Source organism: Alligator mississippiensis, chromosome 7 (genome assembly GCF_030867095.1).
Source record: "Alligator mississippiensis isolate rAllMis1 chromosome 7, rAllMis1, whole genome shotgun sequence".
Lineage (NCBI taxonomy): Eukaryota > Metazoa > Chordata > Crocodylia > Alligatoridae > Alligator > Alligator mississippiensis.
This window is the reverse complement of record NC_081830.1, coordinates 57,182,554-57,201,673: the sequence shown is the minus strand read 5'-3', so window position 1 is coordinate 57,201,673 and position 19,120 is coordinate 57,182,554. Positions and strand designations below refer to the sequence as shown.

The 19,120-nt window shown below is 43.8% G+C and overlaps 1 protein-coding gene across 1 annotated transcript in view; it reads left to right on the top strand.

The window, feature by feature from the left end:
- SLC9A9 (solute carrier family 9 member A9) overlaps positions 1-19,120 on the top strand; it is a 414,412-nt gene that overhangs the window by 158,196 nt on the left and 237,096 nt on the right. Inside the window, exons 7-8 of the mRNA XM_019491821.1 lie at positions 8,859-8,997; positions 10,838-10,943. Coding sequence (XP_019347366.1) covers positions 8,859-8,997; positions 10,838-10,943 — 245 coding nt within the window. The remainder of the gene's footprint in view (positions 1-8,858; positions 8,998-10,837; positions 10,944-19,120) is intronic.

Below are 19,120 nucleotides of genomic sequence, written 5' to 3'. Positions count from 1 at the left end.
AACAAGGAAAAAGGATAAAGGAAAAAAAGGATAAAACATAAGGTGAAAACCTGTCCTCATTGAAATCATTGGATATATTGCCACTGATTCAGTAGAACTAGTATTTCACTCTATAGGGCTAGGAACAGACATTACAAATAACCAGTTTAAGTGATCAGAAACTGGTTTAAACTTGTAACAGAACAGACATTCAGTGCACATAAACTAGTTTCAAAATGACCAAAATCAGTTTAAGATAAACTTTGGTGAATGTATCAGACTTAACTGATTTGGCTCAAACCAGTTTATGCATGGTCTGTCCCAGACCTCTTGCTGGTTTAAGATAAACCAGAGACCCTCCAGCATCCCAGCATGCTCTCTGGGCTGAGCTCTCTGCTCCAGCACAGCCAGGCTAGTCCCACCCCTCTGCTCCCCAGTCGGAGTAGGGACGCGCGCAGGCAGGGGTCTGGCCAGAGAGAGGTTTAATTCCCCCCTCCCTGGCCCACCAGCAGGGACCTGAGCTGGGTCTGCCAGTTGCTCCCCACTCCTGCTGCAGCACCAGGCACCACAGCCCTGAAGGCAGAGGGGGCAGGAGGGGGCATTATTTTCCCCTCTATCCCTAATGGCAGCCAGGGTAGAGGGGAGACTGGCTCACTGTGGTGGAATAGGTCCCTGCAGTTCCCTCTGTCGAAGGACAGAGGGAAGGGGGATAATCCATCCATCCCTGCCCTCCCTAAGAGGCCCTACAGGCTGGCTGTGGCCCTGCCGGGCCACTGCAGCAGGAGGGAGCAGGGACCTTGGTGGGGGCAGCAGCCCATCATAATGTCCAGCAGTGTGAGCCCCTTTCCAGGCTCCCTCATCTGGCTGAGCAGTGGCAGCAAGAGAGAAACACCTGCTCAACACAGGGGAAAAGCCCCTCCCCTTCCCACTGCCAGTGCTTCCAGGTGTAGCTACCTGGAGCTGGCACCAGGCTGCCCTGTGTTTGCTCTGCTGCTACTGCTGCCCCCTGAGGCAGCCCAGAGGCAGCGATGGTGCAGTGGAGACACAGGGCAGCCCAGTGCTGGCTCCAGGCTGCTGCACCTGGAAGCAAGGGCAGCGGGACAGGGAGGGGCTTTTCCCCCCGCACTGAGCAGCCATTTCTCCCCCACCACCACTGCTTAGCCCAGATGGGCAAGCCTGGAGCCAGTGTAGGGTGTGCAGGGTCAGGGCTGCACATACTGGTCCCTGTCTGTGCCATGGGGCTGGGGCCAGCAGCAGCAGCAAAGAAGCTCCCATGGCCGGGCTGCCAAGAAGGGCAGTCCAGCTGCAGAGCATCCCCAGCTGCATGATGAAAAATAAGCATTATGACAAGGATATAAAAATATTTTTCAAACAAAAATTGTAGAGATGTACAGAAAAACTTATAGATGGTGTAGCAGGTTGGGGAATCACTTAGCTCATACAGTCTTGGTTTACCATTGCACAACCTCTGTTTATTGTCCTTATTTCCCCAGTGCAAACTCCCTCCCAGCAGGAATCACATAAACAGTAAAACAAAGACACAAACTAGACTCTCATGCCCTGTGTTTTTTTCCAGACCAGCTACAGTACCTGGGCTTGATGATGCCACTGCTAGGTCCAGCCTCTTTGCTCTAAGTCCATTTCACTCCAGCACTCCCAGTTTCTTAATTTCCCTTGGACCTGGGGATAGTCTCCTGGCTTAGGCTGCCATCTTCAGCCTTGCAGCCCTCCAGTTTCTCCTTCCATTAGTCCTTCTGCCAGTCCTCCAAGGGAGGCACCCTAGTGTGGTACTTCTTTCTCCCCCTCACTCAGTCTCTCCTGTTGCACTTTCTTGGAGCTTTTTAACTCCCATGGGCCAGCTAATTATCCTTATCAGCTGTCCCAACTCTCTAGAGTCAACTAGCACCTGTTTCTTCATTCCAGCTGCACTGTTGCCCCAGAGATGTATAGCCTGCATGCAACACCCTATACATCCCTCCCCCCACCCCACCCCCCGAGAGGGGACCCCTCTTCTATATCTTTATCCCCCTCAGGCACTACATAGGACCCTCCTGGTCCATCCACAGTCTAGCTGCCTTAAAAGCTTATTTCTGTCCTGGATTCCAGTCTCCCCTGGCACACCCATGCCTCGCAGATGTTTACTCTTAGTCACGCAGAGGCCTTGCAGATGTTTACACTTAATGATTTCACCCTTCTTGGGCTTTGGCCTTAGTTTCTCCTGTCTTAGGACACAGGTATCACCTCCTTCAGCTTTAGATGCCCATCCCCCACTCCATCTTTCTCTGACTCTGGCCTTAGCTTTGATAGCTTCAGGCCTCAGGTTCTGGCCTTAGCTGTCCTGGTTTGGGCCATTGCTATTGCCTTCCTCAGCTCTAGCCATCCCTTCTTACTCAGTCTTTCCCTGATTCTGAGTCTCCTGGCCCTGGTTTTGACCTTTTGGGACTTTGGCCCAAACTTTGATGGCTTCAGTGCCACAGCTGTCCTGTGCATCCCTTGCCCAGGGCAAAGCTGTTCTCTGATTAATGTGCCCTCAAGCACTGGGCTCCCTTTGGCACCCACTAACACATGGTGCTCTCCCCCCCGCACCCCCACAGGCACCCATTGTAGCCTCCAAACCTCCCCATTACATAACCACAACATATAGTTAAAAAAAAAAAATGAAGCCCACAGGTTATCAATAATATCACATAAATAAAACATAAGTCTTTCACTCCATGCCCCCAGGTCAGCTCAGGACTCTGCCAGTTGCCCTCCCATAGTCATCTTACCCAGAACCTTTTCTCCGTGCAACCTGCGGGCACCACTGACTGCCCTTGCTCTGGCCCTGGGCCTATATGAATCCAAGCCCTGCTCCTTCTGGTCATGTGACTCCCCAGCCACCCCCAGGGCTTCCTCCCGGACCCAGCTCTTATTCCAAAGTATCTCAGGACCCAAGGCAATTGTGGCCCCCCTGTTTGGCTGTCTCTGCCAGGGACCATCTTTCTACCCAGCATTACCCTGATGGGCCTGCCACACAGTAATTGCCCATTTAGTGTGGCTTTTGCCTGCATGGATTCCCTTGGATGATCAAAACTTACAGTCCCCCTGCCTCAGCTCTTCCTTTTTCTGTTCTTCCAAATGTCAGCATGTCTCACCACCCCAACCATCTGGAGCACCTGTTTCAGCTTTTGCCAGTTGAGCCCGAAGCAAAGATTCCTCACGAACACCATAGTACTGAGTCGACCAGGCCTTGTATTAGCTGGCCTGGGCTCCTGTGGATCTTTTCTTCCCTAGCAGATTCTTGGTTTTCCCAGATGTTCTGTGTCCCTTCTCACCTCATCAGGGGATGCAAACCCTGGGGGAAGAGTCCACATAGTTGTCCAGGGGCCTATCTTTGCCCCCTGGCCATGACCCCTGCCCGCGAGACCACCTTTCTTCCCTCTGAGGAGCTTATCCTTTGGCAGTGAGGTTCAGGTGTCCATTTCTTCCTAGGCTGAGTCCTTATCATTGGATACCATCTGGGACTTTGATCTCCCACTGTCAGGTGCAAGCTGAGGTTCTGATGGTAGCCATGTAGAAGGACCAGGTGAATCATTTAAGGTCCTCCTCTCAGTCTGCTTCAGGTCTTGGGCCTCTCTCTTTCTCCATGAAAGAGGTTCATGGCTTGCCTCTTCCTTAATCATGCAGTTCTCCTCTGTTAGCCTGATGTTCTCTTCTTGGAGCCGAGTGAGCTGGTCTTGCAATACACTGTCATTCCTCCACCTCTGGTCCTGATAATACAGATAATATATTGACATCAGATCCTCCACAAGTGCCTGCACACTAGCTGGTTCTTGTAGCAAAGACAAGAGCTGCTCACTTTGGATGTACTTTGCTTGCCAGTCCTGCACTCTTTGCTGTAGTTTTTACTGGTGCTTATTTTGCATGTCCACCTGTTTCTTTAGGGCTGTTATGGTGGTCTTCTGATTTTCTACCTCTCTCAAATTGTTAGCGCCTTCAGTTCTTCTGGCAAAGTCCTTTTCCCCAGTTTTAGAAGTAGCAGAGGTCGCTTTCTCTTGTAGAGCTCTCAGCTTTTCCTCCTGCTTTTGGCCCCATTCCAACTCTGCCTCAATTAGCTGTTTTATATCTTTGCTTCTTTCTGCTTGAGCTGCCAACAGGCATCTCAGTTCCTAGATTTTGCCTTCTTTGCTTCCCATCTATATCTGTTGCTTCAAGGAAGCCCCTTCAGCCTCAGCTTGCTCATGGCTTCGGCATTCAACCTCCAGTTCCCAATGTAGATGGTCTGAACATCCACCCACCTCATCTGCAAGGAGCTATGCTTTTAAAAGTTCACTCCAGATTCCCTGTGTGATCAGCCTCTACCACTGCTTTACTCCTGGCTCTAGGGTATTCTGACCCCTGGGTGGATAGGTGCTTGACCAACCTCTGCTGCACTTGCTTCTGTGATTTGCCTCTGAAGCTTTCTGTCCTCTATATTTAGATGCTGGAACATCAATATGGCCTTTTCCAACAAGTCATGGCTGGCAATAGCCTGAGCATCAGCCTGTTGAAGTTGCAGGTTCATCATCTGATGAACTTTCACCTTCCATTTCTGGGCTTTCTCACTAGCAGCAACTTGCTACTGGGTCAAGAACTGTATTAGCTATGCTTCCTCCATAGTTTTCACTTCTTGCCCTGTCACTTTAACAGCTGCACACTGCTTTTCCTTGTGGTGCCTCTGTGGCTAAGTTCACTTTCACATGCTGCTTGAGTCTGCTTTAAATTATGTGTATTATCCACCCTGTGTAGCAGGTTGGGAAATCAGATTTAGCTCTGTTTACTGTCCCTATTTCCCTGGGGCAAATTCCCTTCCAGCTGGAATCACATAAGCAAACAGTAAAGTAAAGACACAAATCAGAAGGGTTATCTGACCCTCTGCAGTCTTTTCCAAACCAGCTAGAGTGCCTGGGCTTGGTGCTGCCACCATGAACTCCAGTCTCTTTGCTCTCAGTCAGTTTCGCTCCAGCACTCCCAGTTTCTTAGTTTCCCTTGGACCCGGGAAGAATCTCGTGGCTTGGGCTGCCACCTCCAGCCTCACAGCCCTCTGGCTTCTCCTTCCGTTAGTCCTTCTGCCAATCCTGGAAAGGAGACACCCTGGCATGGTGTTCCCTTCTCTCCCTCACTCAGTGTCTCCTGTTGTGTTGTCTGGGAGCTTTTTAATTCCCATGGGCCAACTAATTATCCTTGTCAACTGTCCCAAGTCTGGAGTTGGCTCACACCTGCTTCCTCATGCCAGCAGCTGCACTGGCACCCTAGAGATGTGTAGCCTGCATGTAGCTCCCTACATGTGCTATGATGGCTAAAAAGCCCATGTGGTTTGGCATTATATAGTGCAGAAAGTGTTATTGCCCAATTAAGCTATAATTACTTTATTTTTGTCAGTGAATAAACTCACTCAGGATACAATGTTCACTTTGCAGCATCTTAGTCCACAGTGACTTGTTTATCGGGAAATGGTAAAACAGTTAAACACAAAGAAGTTGCCTTAACAATGCCTTCAATTTATATGATTACACTACGTGGCAAGGTTGTAGATCTTAAAGGGAGAGATGAACCATTTAGTGGCTTAAGTAATGGAATATTTAGAAAGAATATCAGAAAAAAAAATATTCCTGGCAGTGAAATACAGTAAAGAAATGGACCTTTACAAGATGTCAGTAAGCCTGGGAATCTGAATCTTGCATTGTTTAGCAGCCAACATGTATTTTCTAGAGCGGTGATTCTCAATGATGTGGTAGTGGAATCCTGAGATGCAACTAGATGCTTTGGAGCGTTTCACAAGGTCTGAGGAAATAAGATCAGGCTCAGGCTTGTCCCTGCCTAGCCAATGCCCCACCCCCACTGCCCATCCCCTCTGCAAGGAGGTAAACAATGCAATACAGTATATAAATTAGTTTTTGAAATTGGTGCCACTCAATTCACAAAAGTTATGAAGAGGTGCCTTGAGTCCAATGGGGAGTGCCTTGAATGGAAAAAAAAATTGAGAAACACTGTACTAGAGTCTTGGAATGAGCAGTCACAAAGAAGATACAGTGATTTTGGTCACAAGAGCTCCATTTGTTATGTATAAAAATATATAGTGGCAAAGAAAATGTTTAACAAAGCAGCAAATTTATAAAACCTATTTGATTGTGAACACTCCAGGCCCACAAAAGTATTTGGCAAGGAATTCTTGCCTGAAATAATCGCAAGCACACATTTCTTGGGCAATGTCATTAGGACCTAATATTATTGATCTCAAAGGCTTGTTTCCATTTCAGTGATAAAGATAACCCAAGCATGGGAATGTGTTTTGTTTCTCTGAGTTTGTGATAGGCTTTCTGTGTCTATCCTTTTACCGTAAAGAAAAACAGAACTGCTTCTCTTTCTGGGTACTACTGAATTTTACTGGATCTCTCTAAAATAACAAAGATGAGTTTTCCTCTCCCCCATGTTAATTCTCATTTAATTTATGACAAAACCTTAATATTCTTTGTACATTATTTTAAACAAAGTTGCTCTTTTTTTGTGTCATGAGGCCTGCATGATTCATACAAAATCTGAATGGTTATAAATAAAGTTTGGTTGCTACAATCTCTTCCTATATCAGGTTTTTTTTTCATACAGTTCTCATGGCTTTTAACATCAGGTATTCTTTGTGCTGGGCAGCTTTATATATATTGCATTATCTTTCCTTGATGATCTCAAGCTAGTTCCCAGATTGATCTGGTTGAATTCACCACTGAAAACTTAGTGACATAAAAGATCAATTTCTTATTCATAATTAACTAAGCAACAGCTATGGGAAGCTGCAGTCTATTTTTACTGACTTGAGATAAATAATGGATAAAAATGGGGTTGTTCTGTTGTCTAAAAGAGACAGAAAATGTTAACTATAATATTTCTGGTTAATTGAATGCCTCCTTCAACACATAACCAACCAAACTAAAATCATTTTTAGATATACAAAAAATGATTACCAAATGTGTTTGTTGACTTACATTATGACAGCAGATAAGACCTCCATTCATAAATGTCCCTTTTCTCTCACTTCAAGAATGATAGTTTCACAGTTTTATTATAATCACTGTTGTTATTGTGGATACTACCTCAGCAGTTAGACGGACCAAAGGTGAGAATCGTTCACAAAATAAAAGAAAGCAAGAGAAGTAGTCCCTCTGTCTGCTTTCTGGCATCAAATAGCCAGAGGTTGAGAGCTAATTGGAAGTGTCAAAAGCCAAATAGTGATTGGAAGTTGGCCTTTTTATTAAACATAATGTTTTAGAGCCAGAGTCTGCTAAACTTACTCAACTTACTTGCCTTCTGACAAATCATGCCTCTGAATTTAACTATTTTTGAAGTAAAGTGAACAGCCTGAGTATCGATATTAGATTTTGGCTCTGGGATTGTCATTTTTACTTAACTGCATCACTAGAATGCTGTGAGCCTCGATTACTATACGCACAGCACTCCCAACACATACATCACTATCTGTTTCCTGTATAATCTCTTGCTGCCAATGGTCATTGTGATGGGCATGTTATGTATGCTTAAATAAACAGAAAAGACTTTAGGATTCCAAAAAGTGCTGAATTTGTCAGAGAATCTGGTACTTTTTCAGACTGTACTCTTATTTTTGTGTTCCCTTCCCTTTCTATACATCCTTGGCTACCCAAATGCTCAGATCTGAAAGAGATTGGTCTATTTTCAGGTATTTGCTTAATATTTGGAGATATATAAATGAATGCAATGCTTCTAAAAATAGAGAATCTCTTCCATCTGATCTCTGGATGTCAGATAACAGTTTGTAGAGATGATACATTTACAATTCATAAGCATAAAATATTCAACCCGATTAAAAAAAAACCTGAATTTTTAATGTTTAAAACACTAATCATTTCCCAGCAATGCAAACTTCTTTCTAGAATCCAATGCCAAGCTCACTTGGTTTTCTTTGACAGAAAACATAAGAGACCCCCAGTGTTGAAAGCAACAGAACCACAAAAATCCAAAATGTTGTTTAGTTAGTATTTCAGAAGCTTGGGGCTACTGTGCATCTGTTAATTTTAATGTTACAACAAGCAGAAATGCATTCACGCTTGGCAGCATTATTAGCATTCTGGGCATCAAGTCAGTATTAGCAAATAGCAAAGCTGATACCCTCACAAATGTTTAAGTATATGGCCTTCCCATTGGTAGCATAATTTCCCATACAATACCATTCTTGATGGCTACAGTCAGACAGTAGATATAAAAAATGACCTCTGGCAACTGCAGAAGTTTCTTTCTGTGGGAAAACATTCATTTTGTTTTTCCCTGAGGTTTCATATTGTGCGGCTGTTGACATGCTTTCAGTTCTGTTTACGAAAAGTTACACCAGAGAAGAGAGCTACTATGTGGTTTATGACAAGATCACTTCTGAAGATTTGGTACATACTGCTGTGATTTGTATCGCCCATTTGTGCCTTTGCCATAAAACTGCACTTTTTATCAGGAATATTTCTGAATATTTAACAACTCTGAAGATATATGGCCAATAAATAATTCAAAGTTATCTATCTTCCCTGCAGATTCCTTATACACCTACCATGTTTTAATGTTTGGTTGGCTTGGAAACAATATTCTTTATGACACTTCTAGTATAAAAATGTTTACTGGCGGGCAGCAAACTACTTCAAGGTATTGCCTTGAAAATAAGCCCTCTCCCCCAATTTTCATTCCTTTACTTTTGTATTTCAACAAAATATGAAAGCATCCTCTCATATTGTGAGTCCCTACAATATTGTTTATTTCCTACAAAATGGTTATTTTAACTCTTTATTCCAGTACTGTTGCAGTGTCATTGAATTCATTATCTCCTCACCCCCTTGCCTTCTTTTCAGTTCTATATCAATTTACAGTCCCAAGGAGAATCCTAATGCATTTGATGCTGCTGCTTTCTTCCAATCCGTGGGGAATTTCCTAGGGATCTTTGCTGGATCGTTTGCCATGGGGTCCTCCTACGCTGTCGTCACAGCTCTGATATCCTTTATTGTTTGTTTTGTGAAAAGAAAAGAAAAGAAAAGAAAAGAAAAGAAAAGAAAAGAAAAGAAAAAAGAAGCTTGCCTGGAAAAGAGCTTCTAAGGCTGCCTACATGATTTTAAGATTGACCATATTTACTTTAAGCTTGACCATGTGTTTGAAGAGCTGTAAAAAAAGAGCCAGATTCTCACATTGTATAAATTGGCACAGCTCCACTGATTTCAGTGCAGCCAAGCTGATTTTCACCAACTGAAATTCTGGCCTCAAATCCTGTGCTGGCTCCTATAGCTTTATTCACCTAATTTCAGTCAAAACTGCTCAGGTGAATAAGGACTATTACTATGAGCCGGTGGTGCAAGACAGGGCCTCTAATTCCTTTATTTGGATACTTCCCAGAGTTTCATCTCAGATCAACAATCCCACGCCCCCACCCCCAAAATTGTCATGCTCATGAGTCCTTCAGTCAAAGATACACTTGAAACTGGCAGTGCCATCTCTGGATCAGACATAGCTTGGAAGGTGATATATGGTGTATCCTTGCTTTGAAGACTGAGTTCACATCTTTCACAGAGCTTGCAGTCTCTGGAAAACTCATATAATCAAGTTTTTAATTGCAGGGTCTGATCCTGTAAATAACAGGTAGCCCAGCACAGGTTACAAAACTCCTGTTAGTATTGTAGCAATCCTGAGAAAGTCAAAGTAAAAAAATAAAGCAGCATGAAATTCAACTTTTCTTTGCTGGCCTACCTTTTACTTACAGGAGCAGGCCCTGCAAATAAAAGCTTGCTTTATATTGTTTTCATTTTCCCAATAGTGTCTGTCTTTTAACTGATTCATGCTACTACATAGTCTTATTGCATAGCTTCATAATAATGAGAAACGTTTTGTGAATAGGTTAGAATTAGCAAAGGGAGTCAGGATTCCTTGGTTGCATCTCCAACCCTGATCCCAAGTCATCCTGTCACCTTAGATAAGACACATAATTCTCTATTCCTCAGTTAACTCTCCCTTAGACTGGATATAATCCTTAATAATTGGCTGCAAAGTGCTTTAAGACCCCTACATGAAATATATTTCTTTTATTTGCAATTTATTATCTGTATTTAGAAACAAAACTCAAGCAAATCTTTCAAGCAGCTTGCCTAAGCTGGGGGTGATGGGGAGAGGAAGACTCTCAGTTTGTATAAAATATTACCAAGTCACTACAGCAGTTCTTTGCAACCACTTTGCGCAGTTGTATAAATGACTACACAAAGTGCAAGTCTATGCAGAATTGGACCATTTGTGTTAATCGACCTCTCCATCATGATGCCTTTGAAAGGCCATTTCTAAGTACTAAGCAGGATTTTATTTAAAGGCACAGCACTAGAGATGACCTTTTGATTTGACAGAGATAGTAGAACCCTGGGGCCTTTAAATTTTTGAACATATAATTTGCCATTTCACCTTTTCATAGCCATGTTTTCTTTGATGCCACATGGCATATGCACATTTCAAAGGCAGCCATAAATGGAAGTGGATATCAGAACTAGTCTAAAGCTGGAATATTAATGTGAAATGTGATCACTTAGACACTGATCCGGCACAGCACTGAAGAATATGTGTAATCTTAAGACCACTGAAGTCACAAATGCTTAAGAGTTATGCTGGAACATAACCTCTGTATGATATAGCTTGATAGTTTTATAAAGTTTCCACTGGGTACATATTGCATTGGTAATTACTTGGGTAGGAATTCTTTTTTTAGCCTTAATTGTTTCCTTTTGGAGGGTGGGGGAGAGGGGCATTTTTAGCCTGACAAGTGACTGCCTTTTATGTTTCCTTAGTAAATTTGTAGCACTTGACAAAATTTACCAAGTTGTGCGAATTCCCCATGTTGGAAACAGGCCTGTTTTTCCTCTTGTCTTGGAGCGCCTTCCTGTCAGCAGAAGCTGCTGGTCTTACAGGTATGTTGTATTTTATGATTAAGCAAGAACCATGGGGCTCTGTGGAGTATATCTCTATTGTGGGAAAGCAACACATTTATTTTGAGCAATACATTTTCATGAAGCTCCCCAAATCCATTTGCCTCTACTTCAGTGTTTGAAATGTGGATGGTACAAATATTCATCTTTGAGCACAAATCCACAGAGACAATGAATGATTTTTCTATACAAGTTCTGTATTTGCTTGGTGTGTTCACTCAGATCCCCTTTGAGGCAGGACAGATACATTAGTTCCCAGTGACAGCCAAAAACCTGATCTTTCCTCCGTCAACATGGAGATAGCAACTGGGGAATCACAATCAAATCTATACCCAGGAATTTCTTTTTTCACTGCATGGACAGCTTCATGTACATAGTAATCCCCTGTGTGCACTGCCTTGATGCTAACTGATTTCAGTGTATGATTTGGAAGAGTAAGTTTCATAACAGCCTGATTCTATTGATGTTCTTGATGTTGTCACTTTTGATGATTTACTGCCATAATTCATGCCAAGGGAAGTTAGAAGAGGAAGGCTGCATGCCTGAGTGTTAATAGAGTCAATTTAGTTTTGTTGAAAAAAATCATTCAAGAACCGTTAACTTTGACTTGAACATTATCCTTTTAATGCTTTGATGGCCAGTGAGACCCTGAGTGAAATTCTGGTCATTCTGAAGTCAATAGCTGACCTCCCACTGATTTCAATGGAGCTAAAACTTGTCTCATTGTGAAATAAGTCACATGTTCGGATGACTTATGAATGGGTATGTGTGTTGGCATAAAATTCAGTGTTCTCATTACTCATCCATACTTGCCTGATTTTATGCACCGTTCTGTCCCCCCATTTATGCCAGCAACTGAAAGTCTAACAGGAAAGTCACAAGTTAAACAGAAGAGACAATCTGTATTGCTGCCTGAATACCATAAAATATCAACCTGAATAAGCAGAGAGAGGTAATCTGAAGTCATGCAGAAGGGATGAGCATAAGGAGCAAATCTACCCTGCTTTCAAACTGAATATGGTCTTTTTATGCTAATGGTATTTATGTAAAATGCTCAAGGTAGTAATCTGGTTACCTAAATGAAGATGTTAATAAACCAAGATGTCTTCAAAATAATTCTTTCAAGTTGAAATGGTTCTGCCCAAAATAATGACTTTCAAAAATAGGATTTTTAAGACACGCTCCCCAGCTAAAGAGAAGGGTGTCATGTTTCAGCCTGGAATAAATGCAGTGTAGCTATGTTATTAAATGTCCAAAAGGTGGGTTTGTAATGGAAACCCTGCTACCACTTCCAGTAATTTCAGGGCTTCAGGCATTGCAATACTGAAGGCGAGTTCCATTTTCAGAATGCAGGAGCAGACTGCAAGGCCAAGTAGAAAATAATTGGTATCTGTCATTTTTGCTCAGTGCAGATGTGGTGGCACATTCTGTAGTGTTTCCTATTAGTCACTCAGGGACGTGGTAACTTTCTTGCAGATATAAAATATAAGAAATATAGTTTTAATTACTGAGTGGTATAGATTGGGTTTATTGTTGGTGTAGCCATAGCAAACTATTTTAATGGCCAGAAACTAAGGGGAAGCAAAGTCAAGATTAAATTAAAAGAAGAAGCTGAAAAACGCAAGTAAATTAAGCTATTGCATATATATAAAGGACTTGACATAGACATTGAAAAGGAAATTGCTTGTCCCACACACACATTACAAGCAAAACAAACCTAAACCAACCCTTTTAGTTCTGTCACCTACAATCTTTTTTCATATTCATGTTTTTCTAGTCTCAGATTGCAATTGTTTAATTATATTGTTGTGATGAGGAAAAAATGACTCTTGCAAGTTTCATTCATCAGCAGGATTCAGTTTTGTCACTGTGAAAAGCTTTTGTCAGGAGCTGTTAAGAAAGAAAGAGCTCGTGAAGTCTTTCGTGTAGCTTCAGAAGTTCAGAGATGAGTTGTCTAAATGCAGTGGCTCTATTAACAGTGAATTGACATTCTAGTTTAAAGTGGATATTTTTAGCTGCTAGTTTTTAAGCAGTTTCATTGTAACTTTAATCTTCTCTTAACCTTCCCTAAAATTGCTCTTATCCTCTGCTTTCATTAACCCTTTTCTTTTTAGTTTTAATTCAAAAGTGAGATTTATCTAACAGTTATTGTCTCCTCAGTTAACTTAGCAGTTTGCCAGTAGCATGCTGCAGTGTTTAGTGGAAGATGTAGATTTAGAGGGCAGATATGATTTCCTGCTCCCAAGCTAATAGAATCCATGTAAAATGAAGTTAATCTGTGCAGTCACCTATTGGCCAGAGCCATCACCTAGATGGGGAGGCTGGAAAAAACTAATCAGGATACATTGAGAACACTTCTAAGTATCAATCCATAAAACAGGGGTGTCAACTTGCCCTGGGCCTCAGACCCCAAGCTGGATCTAGACTGCAGGGGCTCCTCCCAGGCCTGATCTGTGGGGTTATGGGCCAGGCAGCAGCATGGGTCTGGGAGCAAGGGGCTGCACAGAGCCACATTCGGGCAGCATGGAACCAGGGGCACACGTCGGCAAGGAGCCCAGGGCATGTGGCAGCACAAAGCTCTGACTGGTTGTAGTGCCAAAGGCATACAGCTACATGGAGTCATGTTTGGGCAGCGGCATGGAGCTGGAGCCAGGGGCATGAAGCAGCATGGACGTGGACATGACTATGGGTGGCAGCCCTCAGGTTCCGTGCCTCCACCTGAACACAGCTCTGTGCAGCCACATGCCTCCAGCTCCACACTGCCACTTGCCCTGGCACTGCTGACTGGCCAGAGGTCCACACTGCAGCTCAAACACGGCTTCTTGCAGCCACACACCCTCTACCCCATGTTGCTTCCCAGCCATGCAGAGCTCTGGCCAGGCCGCAGTGCTTGGGGTATGCAGTAGTGTGGAGCCAAGGGTATGCACTTCTGATAGCCCACTGAAATACTGGTGGCCTGGATACAACGGTTCACAGGCCATATGTTCAACATTCCTGCCGTAAAGTATCATCTCTCAGGGTTCTTTCCAATCCATTTGCTTTGTTTCCTTTCACTCACTAGAAGGATACATTCTGACATTATCAAGGATGTTTGCCTCCTAAACAAATCACTAGGAATGAAAGGCAAATCAGAATTATTGAGGAACATTCTACTCACTGAACTAAATTAATTCCTTGTATAAATACTGCGCCTTCAGTGGCTGTACTGTATGGAATAATTTGACCCATACTTTTACTCGGCCCATGGTAATCCTGATTTTCATCAGCTACTATGGCTGTTTTTCCTAACTGCACTTCAAAGGACTTACTCTAGGAATTAGAATTCCCTGTAGCTTTTTATGTCATGCAGGCACAAAACAATATAGTTTTATTCTCTATAATATCTGTCTTTCTTACTCTATCCCAAAGCCTTTTATGGAATCAAATTTAGTTAAATGCAGGTACAGAGATCGGTCTGACTGTATAAATAAAAGGCAGTGATATGTTTTATGTGCATATTATGACTGTTCAAAACCACTGTGTATTCAGGTGAAAGGTTCCTATTTAGATCCTCAGAAAGAGATAGCCTTGATCAGAGTTTAGGTCAAGTATTTTTTTTCTTTTAAATGTAGAGTATATGGTCTATAGTGCAGGTTGGGTACAGAACCAAGTTGTTGCCTTATGACAAAATATCCCACAGTGTAGAACACAGTGTTAATTAATTAATGGCCAAGTTCTGCTTGAAAAGTGAAATGCTACCAAAACAGGAGATAAACCTGGGGAGTTGGGATAACTACACAATATTATCACAAAATAAGAGACATTATTATTAATTATCAATATTTATTTTTGCTAACAATGTATTTAAGAAAGAAAAGAAGATGCAGTTCCTGCCTGAAGGACTTTCATTATATGAAAAAAGCTCATAATAAAGAAAGCTAACTATTTATTGGAGCCAGGGCCAAAGCCCCATTATTTGACTTTGACACACTGTACTGTCACTTAATTTGTGCACCTTATAATTTGGACAAAAATGGCAGTCACTTTCCACTAGCAAGCAAAGATTTAATAGCAGAGTGCTGTAGTGAGGTCAATGTTAATAATACAGCATTAATTTTACAAAATGTACTACAGAGCATTTTATGAAAGATCATAAATAATTAAAATGAGACACATCACAATAAATGAGGAAAGTACATCTTGTAATGCAATGTCCTGACTTTTATTAATTGCTTTTTCACTTGCTTGCTAATTAACAAAATTCACTAGTGTGCAATTGGTGTCTCAATCACTAATCCAAATAAGAACAAGTCTAGAGTAAATACTGGAGTGCAGTATTCATCCAAGCATACATTTGGTTCTATGTATCTGCACCTATATGAATTAAAAATACATTAAAATAACCACAGATGCACACACTCGCACATGCAAATGCCTTCACCTGTATCCATTTAAGCAAAAGTTAATTTGCAGCATATTTTGAAGTGGGTCCTTCCTATAGCATGAAGTTAGTGGAAAGAATTTCTAGAACAGTAGTGGGCAATTATTTGGGCCAATGGGCCACATAGACAGCTTTGGGGGGCTGTCAAGGGCCAGTCAGCACCCCCACCCCTGCAACAGCTTGCCAAACCCAGAGCCCACAGACCCTGTGGCGCCTCTCCACCACCAGTGTCCACTTGCAGCTGAGCACACAGCCCCAGCCCTGGCCAGCCCTCCACACCCACTCTGGATGTGCCCCAGCCAGGGAGGAACAGCTGCTGACCAGCGCAGGACCCACGTGCATAGCCCCAACCCCGGCTGACCCTGCATCTGCTCTGGACCAGCCACAATGAGCAGCAGCACCAGGGCAGAAGTTGCTGCTGGGCTTGGGGAAAAAGCAGCAACCCCCCGCCCCCCCTCTCGCTGCTGCTGAGCCGTTTTTGCTGCAGCTGCCCAGAGCCCATGCTCAGGCTGCCCTGCAGTTCCTCTATACTGCCAAGACTACCCCTCTGGGTAGCCCAGAGGTGAAACTGGTAGCGGTGGTGACAGCAGCATAGAGGAGTCACAGGGCAGCCAAGGCATGGGCTCTGGGAAGCCACACCAAAAAAGGGCCCAACAGTGGTGAGGGGAAGGTGACTACTTTTCCCCTACACCCAGCAGCAGCTTCTGCCCAGCCACTGCCACTGCTCAGTGTGGGCAGGTGGGTCCAGTGTGGGCATGGGGCAGGCCAGGGCTGGGGCTGAGCACACGGGTCCAGGCTGGTCTGGAGCTGGTCCACTCTGGCCAGGGTGGGTCCAGAACAGGCATGGCCTGGGCCAGGGCTGAACAGGGCTGTGCACATGGGTCCCTGCCAGTCTCCATGGGACCAGGGCTGGTGGGAGCAGCAGCCTGAAGGAGCTGCCACCACCTGGTCTGCCTAGAAATGGAGTCCATATTCCCAACATGTTTTCCTGTGTCCTCCTGCTGAGTAATAGAGTCTAGCTGGTGAGGAAGCTGTTTTCTCTGAAAGGTGAAAAATGTCATAAATCCATACTCCTGGTGGCATGAAGCTCTAATGTTCTGAAGTCTCCTGCAAGGGGAGTTTCTTGACAAATTTATATTATAACAAAGTGACCCCTAACGATTCCAACTATAACTTCCTTTCTTATCCACTGACAGGGGGGAAGCTTCCGGGGGGGGGGGGGGGGGTCACTTCACTGCCCTTACCTGTTTGCTTCAATCCACCTTTAATCCATCATCTACCAGACAACCTTTGAAAGATCCCCACCAGTTTTCCTCCTTATTGCCATCTCAAAAAGTGATATATTGCATTGTCTCCTCCTGTATTTTTGAGCACTGTGAGCAGTTTGGGACTTAGAGTCTCAGAGGCCTGAGTTCATTGAACTTATTTTGTAAAGGAAATCTCTGCTAAAATTTTGCTTTTTTTATTACCATTTTCTTTCTTCTGTGTTTCAGAAGTAGCATAGTGTAATTACAAGCAGGGTAAGCAGTGTAGTGAAATTACAAGCACTGTCCCATGATGCCCTAGTAGCCCACTCTCCGCAATGAGAAAAAGGTGTAAGTTAGCTTCCCTAAAACATTGACATGCCTCAGCATCCTCCCTCCAAAGTCAAATGAATCCCAGCATTTCTACTGGGGCTGCTTCACCACAACAGACAAGTACATTCTCATTTGGTACAGATGACTGCGCTGCAGGCACTGAATGCATCTGGGCTTCAGTGTTGAGTTCAAATGTCATCACAAACTCTGGCCCCTGGATAAGGTCCTTAATCAGTGGTTTTCACGCTTTTTAGACTCAAGGCACCCTGCAAAAAATACCAGTTCTTAGCTTTCACACATTTTTTACTACAGAAATATAACAGAGCAAGTCTTCTGCTGTAAAGAACTCAAAAAGACCACAACAGGTCAGAATGTTTTTAACACTATGAATTCCTAGTTGAAATCTTGGGGTTTATATTGTGCATCTTGTTTTCACACCTAAACAGCTACTATTGTGTGGCACCCCACCGAACCCTTGAAAGGCTCTCAAGGCACCCCAAGGTGCTGTGGCACCCTGGTTGAAAATCACTAGCCTAAATGTTTCCTCAGCCTGCCCTGGTTCCTATCAGTTTGATATAAAATTGACCCAAGAGACCCCCTGAACTGAAAATCTCACAAACATGTTCATGCTTTCCACTCTGCAGTGGTGAGGTCTACTGAAAGTAGCACTGAATACCGCCTTCAATATCCTTAAAGTGCTAGCTATATTTCATCTCCAGCAAAGACAAACTGCATGAGGATATTTTCATTATTGATGTTTACAGTAAGGCTTATCACTTTGTGCTGAAGGATGCACCTCATCGCTGCAGTAAGGCTTAGCATTGACACAGCAGGAAAAGCCTCACTTTGATTCCCCAGAAGTCAACCTCTGTTGATTCCCAAGAAGTTTATCTTGATTCCTGAAGAAAATTTTCCTTGATTTAAAGGATTTTACAATTGATCCACATATACTGAGCTTTTAAATATTATCCACTTATAAAACAATGGTGTTTTCCCCCTTTTGGTGCCTTTGATTCAAGGTATTTTCCTTCTTTTCTTGGTTTAACATGACAGTTTGTAGTCTGCTGCAGATCATTACAGAGGCCTCCCTGGAGTTCTGGAGTGTCCAGGAGGAGGGATAAATAAAACTACTATAGAAAAGAAGCCCATGTAAGTGTAAAGCTTGTCACATGGAGTTATACTCTGTATTCAATCCTTCACTTACTTGTTTCTTTTCAGAATTGAGAGTATTTTTTCCAGATTCTTTTTTGGGATTGCTGCAAAAGGACCTGCTAGTTAGGAGCTTGTGAAGTTAGGCTTACACTAAGAGCTCCCTTCTCACCTTCCCTCCCCAACAAGAAAGCTTTTGTTTGTTACAAGTTATCCCTTTAAAAACTGATCCTTAAGGCTAGGGACAGAAGTTGCACATAAGTTGGTTTAAGTGATCAGAAACTGGTTTAAGCCTGTAACAGAACAGAAGTTCAGTCACTTAAACCACTTACAAAATGGCTAAAACTGGTTTAAAATAAACCTGGTTGGATGTAGTATCAGACTTAACTGATTTAGGTCAGACCAGTTTATGGAACTTCTGTCCCTGACCCCTTCCCAGTTCAAGTTAACTCACAGTCCCCCAGCATCCCAGGACGCTTTGCAGTCCTAGGCTGGGCTGGGTTGTCTGCTCCAGAGAACACAGTTGACCCCGTGCCTCTGGTCCCTAGCCAGAGCACTATCACTGCTCTTGCTGGCTGAGAAGGGGGCGGGGGTGAGAAATCCGGCTCCCAACTGCAGGCAGGTCTGCCTGCCAGGGCTAGACCAGCCCCTGCCAGGCTTTTCCCCCACTTGCCTCTGGAGCAGAGGAAGGGGGGTGGCAAGATCCTGGGACCAGGCAGGCAGGAAGAGGGGGAGAGGGCACTTTAAGCCACCTCCTCCAGCCCACATCTCCAGCCAGAGTCTGTCTGGTAGGGGTGCAGAAGCCCTAGCCAGGCTTTTCCCTGATTCCTGCTTGAATGGAGGGGCAGGGATGTGGCCAGATGCCAGCCAAGCCAGCAGCCTGAGGTAGGTAGAGGGGGTTTAAACTTCCCCTTCCCCCTGCAAGGGACCCCAGCTGGGACTGCCTGGCAGGGGTGAAGCAGCCCCTGCCTGGCTTTTCCCCTGCTCCCCACTCAAGCAGAGCTGTGGGGAGT